Raw genomic sequence first — 14,662 nt, 5'->3', positions numbered from 1 at the left:
TTATGCCCAGGACTCGGTCATTCAAATTGACATAAATAACAAATCCATACCACAAGCCTATGCTAGCTAAACATAAACATGCGAGGAATTCAAGAAACTAGAATTAATCAAGTTAAACATCAATATATAAATTGTAGTAAGGCAAATTGAAAAACTTAAAGAGACATGATTAGATCTTTAATCAAGCTCTAACTAAAGTATTAGTTACACATAATTCGAATTAAAATCATCCTCATAAGATAATAATAAAGGAAAAGAAATACTAGAGAAAACTTCCTTCTTGAGTAGTCTTTGATTATTCCACAAAGCTTATGTGCTTTTTCTTCAAAGATTAGAGGCATATTTATAGGGATTAAAGAAGCGCTAGAAGCCCTATGAATCCAAGAAAATTCTGAGGTCAATCTCCTAGTCGGAGTAGGAGACTGAAAATCCAATCCAAGAAGGAAAAATATTTTTGAAAGATTAAAGTTTAGAGGTATAAATGCCAAAAGGATTAAAAAGATTGAGCATGCAACACCTTACAAAGAGTTCATATTTACAATGGGATTTCAACAATTTAAAAAGGGAAAGTCAACTATATCAATTTATCAAATCCACGTAATTAATTACAGCAATTTGAATCATATTCAAAACCCAATGACTTAAAATATTTTATAGGCTCAGTAATGAATTTGTACGAATGTACGTTAACGTTCCAACTAAATAATTTATTATAAGGTCTTATTTAAAAAATTTCGGTGAGTTTCATCACTCTTCTTCATTTTGGCTCTGTTCTTCTATGAAGGGCAAAAGCTGGCTCTTGAGGTGGTGGGAGAGAAACTTTGTTATTGTTTAGCATGAGATGTATTGATGCCATTGAGGGTCTGTCGGTTGGATCTTCTGGAACGCATAATAAGCCAATATGGATGCATCTGATAACTTCATCACTTGAGTAAGAATCTCTCAAACTTTGATCCAACAACTCCAATGGTGTTCCATCAATCCATTGCTTCCACGCCTGCATTATTTGGTCAAGATTCTTATAATAATGTATTCTTCAATTCTCTCCCTCTCACTCCAAGATGATGATTCCGGCATTAAATATATATATAAAGAGATCACATAATACAAATTTCATTATATACTCACATAGCTTCTGAGATCTGCAGCATTATCTGTTTGAGAAAAAGAATTGTTCGTCCTACCACTTATAATCTCTAGGACTAGGACACCAAAACTGTACACATCGGATTTCACAGAGAATCGTCCATATATTGCATATTCTGGAGCCATGTAACCACTATAAAAGCAGCAATATTTCAATGTTGCAATGTTAGTAACTGACAATATGAAACAATCAAATTTAATCTGATACTTTTATTCCTATTAGTTACCCTAAGATGTGGAATTCAAGATATATTAGGATGCCCTTATAATTTTTTTTTCTCCTACGCTGAAATTTTTTGGATGGGAACTTCAATGGATTTATTTATCTAGATTATGAAAAGCAAAGAAAACAAACATTATAGGTGTGTGAATGTTTTTCTTCTCCTTTTTTTTTTTGGTTGTTTAGAAGCTAGCACTATTTTGTAATTTAAACATTCTATACATATATCTACAAATTCATCAAGGCATCAACTTTGATAAGGAACCTATTTTTACCTCTTTCAAGATGATCAAAAATAATTTTTCAAACATGAATTAAATGATAATAAAAACACAATAGAATGAAAAACTTACTATGTTCCAACGACTCTACTCGTGTTTCCTTGAGTTTGGCCAACATCAAAGGTCTTTGATATGCCAAAGTCTGAAATCTTTGGATTCATATTCTTATCTAACAATATGTTACTAGCTTTAAGATCACGATGTATGATTTTAAAATGAGAATCTTCATGAAGATAAAGTATCCCTCGAGCAATTCCTTTGATAATTTTGTACCGCGTCGTCCAATCCAATAGTCTTTGTTTTTCATGATCTATTCATTCATCAAAATCAATATTTGAATTAGAATAAAGGAATTAAATTCAAGAGATTCTTAATTAAGTAATTAATTAAAACAAATAAAAAAGAGATACAAAAATGAAAATCCAATCTTTTTCTCTATTGCTTCTTCCAAAGTTCCAAAAACATAAATGATAAACTTGTTGAAAGTATAGAAAACGAATGAATCTTCGTAGTCTATAACATTGATAGATTTTTTCTCTAAATTGAGTTGGAATAATTTCTTTCAAAGATGTCTATAGAATGCCATTAGTCACTTGGCATTCAAGAAACACATGTTTTTTTAATAACAATTTCTCCAACTCTATTAATACCATTAAAAAAGCAGGTGTTTCTCATATGTACTCAAAAAACACATAACAATTTTATTGAGGGTTGAAAGAAATCCTATCCCTAAAAGATTCCACAAATCTTCTTATTATAGGAGCGTATGTTGATCAATAATCAAGTACATTTCCTACTACACAAGGAAGTCATAAAATGTTTAGAAAAAATATACCGTATAGAAAGAAGTCAAGACTTTTGTTGGCCACAAATTCGTAAATGAGTATCTTTTCATTTCCTTCATAGCAAAATCCCAATAGTCTCACGAGGTTTCGATGTTGAAGCTTGGCAACTAGAACAACCTCAGTCTTAAATGCTTCTATACCTTGATCAGAGTTTTGCGATAGTCTCTTCACAGCAATTTCTTGTCCATTTAGAAGCATGCCCTGATAATGAAAAATCGTAACAATTCACGTCAAGGCTAGGATATATATATTAAAGTCCCAACGTCAAAAGCTTTTGAAAGAATCAAAGTTATTAAATCCTTCAGCCCAGCTGGTTGGATTGGTGAATCAAAAGCCATCGACAATTCTCTAGTCCAGTTGATTATTTATACATAAAACCTTGTGAATTTTTTTTTTTTTTTTTTTTTCATGAAATGCATTAAAGAAGGGTAAAACTACTAATTTAGTGTTGTATAACAAATTTTTTATAGTTATATATTTTTGTAAAAAATGTTATTTGCATACATTTTATGTGCACACTGGCCTCATAATATTGACATGTGTGATCACAGTTGAAATTGAAGAAAATTGGTTCTATGTAACAAACTTTGCAGAAGTGCAAAGCTATAGAGAAAAGAACAGAGAGAACAGAGACGTTTGAGACAAGAATTGGAGAAGATGATCTGATCTTCTATTGAATGAATTAAGGCAAATCACATAAGGAGAAAGTATATATACAAACAGAAAGCACACGTGCTTTAATTAACAACTAACTTGCTAGCCAAGAAACTAACTTGCTATACAACTCAGAAAATATCTTCCTGTACAAGTTCTAGTCTCCAATACTATATATAGTACAACCTAAAAAAATCGCAAGTCATTATTTTTTGCATGCATTAAATTTGTTAAAATAATAAAATTGATACTATTCTATTAAAAAAAATGAATAACTTATATAATTATAATCTCGTACCTTGTAAACCTCACCAAATCCACCTACACCTATCTTGTTATTCTTCGAGAAATTTTTTGTGGCAGCTTCAATGGTAACCAAATCAAATTGCAAGGACTCTACAAGTTTCTCTTCTGTTGCAACAGCATTCGCAGCTGCAGAGCCAAACTAACGGTAAATGCATGCAACGGATTACACGACAAGGCCAAAAAGTGTGTGGACGTACATGAGGAAATAAAACATTATAGAAAAGCAAGTTATTCTTTACCCATTCGAGACCGTAAAAAATTTCTCGCTCTCCTTAGGAAGTAGAAGCCCCCGATCAATAACACCACCGCCGCAGGAACGAGAGCGGCGATGATTATTCGAGATGAGTTTTTGTGTTTTCCTGCATAATCAATTAAATCTTCATTGACAGGCTAAACGATGGAATAGTTCATGCAGAACAAAAAATACTTGTATACTAGACAGTCGTTTTGATTTAGTTTTGAGAAAAGAGCTACTGACCTGAACCCTGTGACGAACGTGAAGGCGGAGGAGGAAGATTTGCTGGCATAGGCGGTGGTGTCGCTGTATTAAGCATTCGGTAAAACGGGTAAATTTCATACCTGATTCTACAGCTAGGAATTAGAATTCTTCCCCCTTGGAATCCATCACAACATTCTGGCAGTACCGATATTGCATCCCGTATACATATACTGCAATCAGAGCTGGATATGTCTGGCGTGCACTGCTCGAGGGTGTAGAGTATTTCAGACCCCATAAAATTAGCTTCTTTAGTTGCGAACTTTTTTGCACCGGTGCTAACATTTGCAACCTGGCTTACCGACTCGTTCATTGTCAGCCTCAATAACTGGTTAAACCGATCTGGATCAGAAATAATTTTATGACTAGAAACGTAAAATTTAAGCACCGTGTCCATGGTGGAGAAGAAAGATTGGTCTGAGTAACGTATCATGCACTCCTCGTACCAGATCACGGTCTCTTTTTCTATCGGGCAGTATCGATTAATCACATCTTGGGTTGCAGTGTCCACGCAGTCTTGGCATTCTTGGGTGGAAAGGTCGCCACGGCAGAGGAAGAGGCCGTAGACAGTGTCGGAAGCGTTTTGTCCTACGGTGGTGTTATAGAAACCATCTTCACATCCGGCGTTGGAGGAAAGGGAGGAAAGGAGTTTATAGAGATTGGATTGATAGGTGCTGTTGGGAGTGAAAGTAAGGGTAGTAATGTTTGAACAGATATGGTGTAAATACTGAATTCCGGCAGCCTCTCTGCTCATGCAGAACAACGTAAAGACCACAAGAGTACTCGTGGAGACATCGAAGGAAGCCATGCCCATTTTGATGATCACTTTCTTCTAGTGTTTCTTTGCTTTTGGCAAAATCTCTGGCAAACTTGCTCTTCCTTTGGGAGGTTATTATATAAGTATGTTAACACTATAATCCTGTTCTTCTTGTTAGTATAAACTTTTTCTCTAAAAATAATTTGACGACAGGACCAAAAGAAAACCATTGTTTTTTTCTGTGTCGGCTTTAGAAGAGGAATAAGGTGGAAAAGATTCCAGACAAAGTTGTAAAAAATAAGGATAAAGTTGTAAGTCATGGCCATTGGATTGATGGAAATGGTCCAATGGAAGTGGGAAAGTCTCTTGTTTTTTATTTATTACTACTAGACTTGTAGGAGTTCTCACCTCCAGTTTGCATGATTCTTCCCCTTTGGCGCAAGGCAACAGCCAGACGTCTGTCACATCCTCCTTAAGGTCAATTTAATGGATGGAAAGATGACTCTTCGGCACATTGGTGTGCCGTTCTTAATTAAAAGACTTTCTTATATATTTATAGATCCTTAGTTGACAAGATTGTTACCAACAATTTATGGATAGCTATAGCTAAAAACTAGTCATTTGCAGGTTGAATTAATGCCACATACATATTTAATTTGCCTTGCATAAAATTAATACAAATATTAATTGTAACGGCCCCTAATTATATAGCCCTCCTTTAAATAGTTGGAGGGACTACCAACTCACCTTTTTATCTTGGTTTGTACTAACATATATATATATATATATATATATATATATATATATATATATATATATATATATATATATATAGCGGGGATAAATATCTAACATGTAGCGGAATTTTACTATAATTTTGTTTTTTCAAAAAAAAAAAAAAATATAATCATCAACATAAGACGTTATCAAAGCACTAACTCACAAACATAATTACATATCTTAAGATCACATGCAAGATTTACAACTTAGTTACATGCCAAGTCTTTCCATAATTTTTCACGTCAACACATAACAAAATTAAGGTGGCATATGCATATCGTGCATGGAGTCCAACTGCAGATACATGTCACATGAAGCTATAATCCCCAAACTAGTCAGACCAAAATTTGTACATTCAAAATATTGTAGGGGTTCAAGTCTATCGATCCCTACTTAAATTGGCCGCTCATCTCTTAAGTCAGCATCTTCTGTAAAATAATATTTTAAAGGTGAAATGATAAATTCACAGCTCAGTTAAGTAAGCATGTGTGACTCTGAAAATTTTATATAACAGCTATAATTATACATACATACTATGACTTTGCTAAAACCATTTCGACATTTTTCTGAAAACTTTTACAACTTTTTACTAAAAACATAAAAATCCCTTTGCTATAAATATGTCTTTCGCAAACGTACACTTGCTTTATATTTTTGCTAAAAACGTTTAACACTTTACTGTAAGTTTTCTTCCATAATTGCTTTCGCATTTCATGGTGAACATTTCACTTTACTTCAGAACTGTACTGTAAACATTTTATTATCTCATTGAAAAGTATTTTAGCTTTACCATAAAACTATGTTATAAACTTTCCTAGCTAGCTTTCATAAATACTTTATCATTCCATAGAAAACATCTCTAGCTTTTACTATATTGTTAACACTCTTTTCACTATAATGTTAACACAGTGTGTTGTAAAATCTCCTTTTTATTATAATAATATAGTTGTGGTAACTTACTCCCAATGATACAATATTATATATTTTTTAACATAAAAAATAAGGCAGAGTCGACAGTCTATATATAAAATTCTTGGCCTATGGCTAGTCAACAGTCCAAAATTCGAAACACTGTCCTTGACTATCTACGATTCTCATATATCACCAAGCCACGTCAAGTATTCATCCCAAGATTCGAAACTAATTTAGTGAAGGAGCTTTTTAGAATTATAAATTTTCTCACATCAATTTTGAAAAAGGCAAGCCGCCGTCTCTTAGGTACCATGGCAGGCCACGACTTTTTGGGGAATTTCCTTATAATAAAGACAAAAACAAAGGATTATTTTGAATGAGACACGTTAAACAATTAAATTTGGTTATAGTTGAAGTGACAATGCTGAGTTCTCACCTCTGTTTGTAACACATATTATGTTAATTTCATGTGGACTGCCACTTTATTAGTTGATGCGGTAATGTCATGCCTGTGGATGGCCACTTTCATTTATTATGAAATTATAGTAAAAATTATAATAATTTCCTTACCTACACTATAAAAGACTCTTGCATTTAATAACGTGTCTACAGTAAAGTACTTTTTGACATCTCCCTATTTAGTGATGTGTTAAAAAATAACACCTCATTAAAATAATTAGTGGCATGTCTGACTAACATGCCGGCCACTAAACCCATGATTTCTTATGACCGACATTCCCTCCCCCTCCAAAAAAATTTCGACTCTCTCTCTCTCTCACTCCGTTGGCCGGCCACGCGGTCTCTCTCTCTCTATCTCTCATCTCTTTCATCTCTCAGTCACTCTGTCTCTCTCTTACTCACTCTCTCTTCTCATCTCTCTCTCTCTCTCTCTCGTCTCTCGTCCGCCCACGCCAAGTCGCTGGCCAGCTCTGCCCACGCCCAAGTCCAGCCACCTCCAGCCAACTCTGTCCATGCCCGGCCAAGTCCGGCCAACTCCTTCACAGTTAGTGCATTTCCTTTTTTTTTTTTTTTTCAATTATATATTAATTCTCTATATAAATGTGTGTGTGGAATATATGTAAAATACATTTATTGTTTTGTGTTGTGTTTCAGTTTTTTATTTGTGTTATTGTTTGGTTTTTTGTTGTGTTTCATGTAAGTCAATGAGCATGTTCATTTTTGCCAGTGAAACGTGTAAATAAAGGGAGTTTATAAATCATATCAATTGCAAATATTTAGATGGATTTAATTAAGTCTCAAAATTAAAATTAAATAAAGTTTATAGATAAAATAAACAATTAAATAAATACATGTCAATTGATCCAGATTTTTGCATGATTGCAAAAACGATAGTAATAAGTCCATGATTGCATGTTCATTTTTGTATGTTCATTTAATTAAAAGGATAGAGTCAAAGTCCATGATTGCATGTTCATTTAATTAAAATAAGTTATTGTTTTGTGTTGTGTTTCATGTAAGTTCATGATTGTAAGATATTATGACATGTATGATCAGGAAATTAAACTTGAATTTAATTAACTTTTATTGTCTTTATAGGTCCTATCATTTAAATGAGCAAATGATAGGACTAATATAGGGCTAGATTTTCATGACTGCATTATTCATGCATGTGGTTTCTGGGTTCATGGTGGTGTGCAGAAAAAATATACACGTGTTTGAAGTTATAAAAGAGTTATAAAGTATAAAATTTTTCATAAATTATACAGAAATAGATTGCATTTTTATTTTACTGTAATTTAGTGAAAAATACTTGGCACAATGATTAGGAGATAGTATTTGAAACATGATAAAATCTTTACTCTAATAACCTTACAAAAATAAAAGGGCTAGTGTCCACACGCCTCTTTTATTTTTATTTTTGTGCTAACCTTTTAGATATTTAATAGAATAATTGGATTGAACTTCTTTTCTCATTTAAGTAGTCAAAATTTAAAACTTAGTATGAAGTATCATAAACTTAGTACGATCATTTGTTACTATTTTGTATTGTACGTAGAGAAAAAAAAAAAAGGACAAGACTTGGATGACAAAGTCTAGGGGTACGAGAAAATACAAAAATGGATGCAGATCGTTTGTTGACTTCACAGTTAGTAACTGTAGAATCCCTGTAACGCCCCAAATTTGAGCCAGCAAATTCGTAAGCGGAAACCTCCGGTTCCCACGTGACGTTACTACATCAGAGATAACTAACGCAGCGGAATATATTTTTGTTTTCTTTAAAAAGATACATCAGAGTTTATTGAGTGACAAATGTAATTAAAGTATTACATTCCAAATTGATATAAAGAAATTACTGTAATCTTTAACTACATTAATAAACAGTTCTAACTCTTCAATTCTAACAAAACCCAATCTTTGAGCTTTATACCCTTTCGTACCTGCATCATGGGCTATACCGCCCATATATAAATATATGGGTCAGTCAACTGCTTTCAACAATGATAAGATTACTGATTTATTAGAAATATATATCATAATGCAATGACATAATAAAGTGACAGTTTTATATGCACAGTCTTATTATAAAAATAAATCATGAGCTTCCTGCGTTCAATCTTTAGAGACGCAACTCTGACATATAGATTCAAGGAAACGTAATTCCATTTAATAAAGTCTAGGAAACGTAATTCCTGTCTAGCGTGTTATAGGAAACGTAATTCCCGCTTATCGAGTTATAGGAGACGTTACCCCCGTTTAGCGAGTTCTAAGGAGACGTCACTCCTCTAACAATTTATTTATCTTTTTGGCACAGGCAGACGTCACTCCCTGTTCCGTAGGCAGACGTAACTCCCTACTCTGTTGTTTATTAATATTTTTGGCTCAGGCAGACGTCACTCCCTGTTCCGTAGGCAGACGTAACTCCCTACTCTTTTATAATTAAATTCATTAATTAAAATAACAAAATATGCAAATTTCACATGCGCATCCAATTAAATAAAGCAGAAATCATAACGTTATGGAAAGCTCTACGTGTATCACTCTGAGTGAGTAAGGAATACTCACTCTCTTCTTCGTGTAGTTCCTTTAAACTTCTTTTCTGCATATAAATCCATCCATGCAATAATATATTTATCAATCATCTATCAAACAAATCATTGGTTATAGACCCTCATCTTTTTATATTTATTATTCATCACTTCATTACGTTTGAGACGATCACTCATAATAAATCTTAAAACCTTGGTTCATGATTTGGTGACGAGGCTATATAACCAATGCTACCAAATATGAACTTGAAGGATTAAAATATATCATAAGGACAATAAGGAATAAATACGATCAACTCATGAGAATCATGAGGACAATGAAATGAAAAGGGAATATAAATACGATCAACTCATGGAAGTCATGAGGACAATGAAATATAAAAGGAAATATAAATACGATCAACTCATGAAGTCATGAGGACAATGAAATGTAAAAAGGAAATATAAATTCGATCAACTCATGAAAGTCATGAGGACAACGAAATATAAAAGTAGTTTATATTACTTTCTTTTTATCTCTTAAGCTTATTGGGTCTTTAAACAATTCAAATAACAAGTAATGAAATCATAACCTATATCATCAAATTAATGAAACTAATGATTAGAAGCTTACCCAAAATACTTCCTAGCATACACTTCAAGCCTTGAACAACACAAGACTACACAAATCCTACAATTCTCTCTCTTGGCCTTAGGTGTGTGTGTGAGTGAAGCTTAATGGGCATTGCATCTTCCACCTTGGTTCTATTTATAAGAGAATGAATGGTTAGGATCAAGTAGACACATTTTGATCCAATGGATAGGAATTGGTGCATCTTAGCCTTATTTCCAAGTCACATGGGTTTCATCATCACTAAGGTGGTGCATTCTAGATGTGGGATGTGGGCAACACTTGTGGTGATGAGTGCACACATTAGAGGAAGTGGGTGATGAGTTGTCCAAATCAAAGGAAGTATTAAATAATGCTATATATGAATTTTCGTCCAAATAGAGGCCAGCTTACTCCAAACGACATTTTGGTGGTCAAATCTAATCCGATCGCTGTGAAATTTTGAGGGTAGATAGATGACGTCAAGATGAACACTTTCTCTTTTTGGTTCAACTCAATCCGAGTTCGTTATGACTTAGTTTTGGTCAATCAAAGTTTCTGGTTTATTTTGACAAGTTAAACCAAGATATTGTTTAGACTACTTTCATTTTATGATTACTCTAGATTCTATTCTAAACATCCTTTATTCTTTCATCATAAGAGGGGGAGGGAATAAATGTAGTGGAATGTTGCACTAGGTGTTGAATCATTATATCATCCACTAACATATTTAATCATCTAACACACATAAATAAATGGCAATTCTTTAAGGTATAAAAATAGGTCTTTCACATGTTGAGTTGGGTGATGACTCATGTAATCATCATGATCATAGGAAGATAACATGTGATAGATGGGTTGGGTTTGTGGATAGCAATTGGAATGGGTTGGGTTAAGTCCAAAGATGACCCATTAATGAATAATGTGGATTTCCGTCCAGAACAGGGGTTGTATTTTTGACGGATGTTTTCATGGCCTTAACGATGTCCAAACATCATGAAATTTGGAGGGGAGCTAGAGGACTTCAAAATGAGCGTCTCAGTTTTTGAATCGACTAAAATGGAGTTCGTTTGACCCTGTTTCCGTTATTCCAAAGTTTAGGGTCTGTTTTGATTTTTTATCAAATTGCAACTATAAACGTTTCTACAAACAAAAATACACATTTATTTTCATAAATAATCGTAGTTATTCTTTTTCCTTATTAAAAGTGTTTTAAAATTAATTTAAACCATTATAAATTATGTCTTAAAATCTGGGGCACTACAATCCCCGATGGAAGTATCCACTACCCTTGTAAGTTGTGTCGAAATAATCAATGTCACCCACCTGGTGTCCTACTTGCCCACTTGACAGGGGGTAAGAGAATAATGACTACATACACTACATGGTTTTGGCAAGGTGAGAAGCATGTACGGGGTCCTGCTGCAAGTTCTTACTCGAATTGTTTGGCCACACATGCGGCTGGTGGAAGCATAAAACAGGGTGACGACATGCACGCAATGTTGCGTGGTTTCAGCATACACGAAGTTAGAAAAGACAATTGTGAGCCTGAGGTTATGGTTCAGGGGGGTGAAGAAATTGGGTGGAATGAAGAACCAGCTGAAGGTGACGCAAATAAGTACTATAACATGCTTAAAAAGTCAGAGAAGCCACTTCCTCTTATATCTAGAATTTTCAACCGACGGCAAGAACGTCAGGCTTGGTTTAACCTCGGATGGATTAATCCATTCGAGAACATGAGCACTTTCAACAACACTTGGCCAGTAATGCTTGTTCCGTACAACTTGCCTCCTTAAATGTGCATGAAACAAATGTTATTCATATTATCAATCTCTGATTATCCCAGGCTCAAGTTCACCTGGAATGGATATAGATGTCTACCTTCAGCCATTGATTGAGGAGTTACAACAACTATGGAATGTAAGGGTACGTACAGTCAATGCCTCGAAGAAAACTAATTTTGTGATGCGAGCGCAATTGATGTGGACAATAAATGACTTCTCAGCATACGAAGATTTGTCTGATTGGCCTAACAGGGGTGAGAAGGCATATCCTTGCTGTATACATTCAACAAGGTCTAAATGGTTAAAACACAGCAATAAATTTTGTTATATGGGGCATAGGCGATACTTGCCCATGGACCATCCGTAGAGGCGAAACAAAAGAACATTTGACAGAACACAAGAATTAGAATGTGCCCCCCCATGTGCAAAGTGGAGATGAAATCTTGGGACAGTTAGAGGGTATGGTATTTGGGGATGAGAACGCGGACATGGCAAACATGGATAAAAAGAAAAAAAGGAAGAAGCAGAAGAAGGGAGAAGCATTGACTGAAAATGTAATTTGGAAGAAGAAAAGTATTTTTTTCAAGTTGCCGTACTGGAAAGATAATTTATTGCGGCATAACCTTGATAGACAACATACTTGGCACAATTCTTGACTTCAAATAAAAGACGAAAGATGACCTCGCAGCCCACATAGACTTGGTGGAAATGGTTTGAGACCTAAACTTTATCCGTTCACGGCTGATGATGGTAGAACCTATATGCCCGGAGCATGCCACATGATTTCCAATGATAATAAAACACATTTTTTAAAAGTGATTCGAAATGTGAGAGTGCCCGACGGATATGCCTCTAACGTTTCTCATTGTGTAAGACTTAAAGAACGTATGATATCAGGCTTGAAGAGTCATGACAGCCACGTATTGATGCAACAACTTATCTCTATTGCATTGTACAGATCATTGCCAAGTAACGTGGTTAGACCTCTTGTTGAGATGTCTGCATTCTTCAAGGGCCTATGCTCTACAAACTTAACACAAGAGAATATGGACCGACTAGAGGGTGACGTCTGTGTCACTTTGTGCAAGATAGAATAGATATTCCCCCCCCCCCCCCCCGGTTTTTTTACTAGCATGATTCACTTGGTCGTGCATCTTGAATGCCGACTTGGGGACCCATACAGTATAGGTGGATGTATCTGGTAGAGAGGTAATATTTGAGCATGCTTAATAATTATTTTAATCTTCCAATATTAGAATACAATGGCTAACTAGCACTACTTGCATGATGTTGTTATGTAAGAGCCCTGGGGTGTTCAAATCTAATGCACGCAATAAAGCAACACCTAAGGGCTACATAGCGATTGAGTTGGTGACATTTTGCTCGAGGTATCTAGATAACGCACTTACATTTCACAACAAAACCCACAGAAATCCTTATGGTTCAAAGGGGGCGGGAACATGAGTCATCCTCGACCGTATCAGATTGACACAGATTCACTGATATATTACGAGGAACTCTGACGAGTTCCTTTAGCTGCAAGCGTAAGTCGCGTTACATAAATATGCATGTTCAATTATATTACAGCCTTTAGGGTGAATAATAATGCGACAAATTTTCAATTGTAGGATGCACATGGATACGCTTAGGCGATCATACAATAGGGGGCGAACTATGGATGACCAGTTAGAAGCCCAACATCATGAACAGTTTTGTGAATGTGGATATTTACATTGTATGTAATATAGTCACAGATCGATCAAGTGGACGATCGAGGTAGGAAGGAAATGGGTGACAAATTAGTGATGCATTGTAGAGGGCCGAAAAGAGACAGCAATCATCTATAACAGATATGTTGTAAATGGCAAACTATTTCGCACTCAAGCACATGACGCGAGAAAAGAGGACTCAGAACAGCGGCGTGTGTGTGCAAACCGTAAATGGCGAAATGTACTACGGGAAGTTGACAGAAATAATTGAGGTCGAGTACTACGACAAGACCAAGTGCGTCCTATTCAAGTGTGATTGGGCGGACACCACAAGCGACATAGGGTACAAGGCGAACGAGTATGGGCTATTGCATATCAACTTCAAAAAACTTGTCCACATGGGAGAGTTGATCACTGATGAGCCGTACGTGCTAGCTACACAAGTTGATCAAGTTTTTTACGTTGAAGATGAACGGGACCCAGATTGGGCCTGGGCTATAAGAATTAAACCCAGGAACGTATACGACGTTGGTCATGGTGAAGGGTATCATGATGCATGTTCTAACTACCACGAGTGTGAGCCGCTCCAATTGACCAATAATAATGACCATAATCCGTAGGCTGACTTTGACTACGTCCGACTCGACGTAGATCCAATCCAAGTGTATGTGATTCTATTAGAATTTTAAATTATATAGTTAACTTTAATTAAATGGTTTCATGTTATTTATTTCTACATTGATTGGTGATTGCTAACTAATTATTACATCATTTGTAAATGGTATAAAATATTAATATGTGCTTTGGCATAACTTATCTAGTATATTGATATATAATGTATAAATACGTGATATATTTCGCAGGGTACAATGAGTTATAGAATCCCATGCGTGATGAGGCAGTCTAGGGGCAAGGGATCGGGACCTAGCGACCCTACACACACAAAGTCAGGGTACAGACCAGTATTCGCAGATGATCACTCGAGCTACCAGTATGACATGCAAGATGAAACATTTGATCATTTGCGTCCTTTGCCGCCGACGATGAGCCAATTAGGGTTGTGTTTTCTTGGTCACGTGGAATGCCTATTTCCCTACAGCATGTCGAGTATTGATGATGGCGAGACGCAGGCTTCGAATGATATGGATGCGCAGGCTCTGAACGATAACGAGGCA

General features: G+C 35.3%; 1 protein-coding gene across 2 annotated transcripts; it reads right to left on the bottom strand.

Moving 5' to 3' along the window:
• Window positions 1–525: 525 nt before the first annotated feature.
• On the bottom strand, window positions 526–4,884 carry LOC133869937 (cysteine-rich receptor-like protein kinase 25). Of its 2 annotated transcripts, XM_062307034.1 has the most exons (7): window positions 3,931–4,879; window positions 3,692–3,811; window positions 3,445–3,578; window positions 2,483–2,693; window positions 1,720–1,957; window positions 1,129–1,279; window positions 526–997 (listed from the first exon to the last, which is right to left on the bottom strand). In XM_062307034.1, the coding sequence occupies exons 1-7, from the start codon at window positions 4,760–4,762 to the stop codon at window positions 758–760; spliced, it is 1,926 nt and encodes a 641-aa protein (XP_062163018.1). In that variant the 5' UTR covers window positions 4,763–4,879; the 3' UTR covers window positions 526–757. The 2 variants fall into 2 exon arrangements, with proteins under 2 accessions (XP_062163018.1, XP_062163019.1); XM_062307035.1 differs by lacking the exon at window positions 526–997 and having other exon boundaries at window positions 1,117–1,279; window positions 3,931–4,884.
• Window positions 4,885–14,662: the final 9,778 nt, after the last annotated feature.

The sequence above is a fragment of the Alnus glutinosa genome, chromosome 5, assembly GCF_958979055.1.
Source record: "Alnus glutinosa chromosome 5, dhAlnGlut1.1, whole genome shotgun sequence".
Classification (NCBI taxonomy): Eukaryota; Viridiplantae; Streptophyta; class Magnoliopsida; order Fagales; family Betulaceae; genus Alnus; species Alnus glutinosa.
Note: the sequence above shows the minus strand (reverse complement) of the source record. Positions and strands in the feature narration are given on the sequence as shown.

What these genes read in the sequence shown, in the direction of transcription:
- LOC133869937 (XM_062307034.1), bottom strand. Translation starts at nt 4,762, where the DNA reads ATGGGCATGGCTTCCTTCGATGTCTCCACGAGTACTCTTGTGGTCTTT. An exon ending in ACGTTCGTCACAGGGTTCAG is followed by an intron (nt 3,812 to 3,930) that starts GTCAGTAGCTCT and finishes TTGATTATGCAG; the next exon opens with GAAAACACAAAAACTCATCT. An exon ending in AGTAGAGTCGTTGGAACATA is followed by an intron (nt 1,280 to 1,719) that starts GTAAGTTTTTCA and finishes CTGCTTTTATAG; the next exon opens with TGGTTACATGGCTCCAGAAT.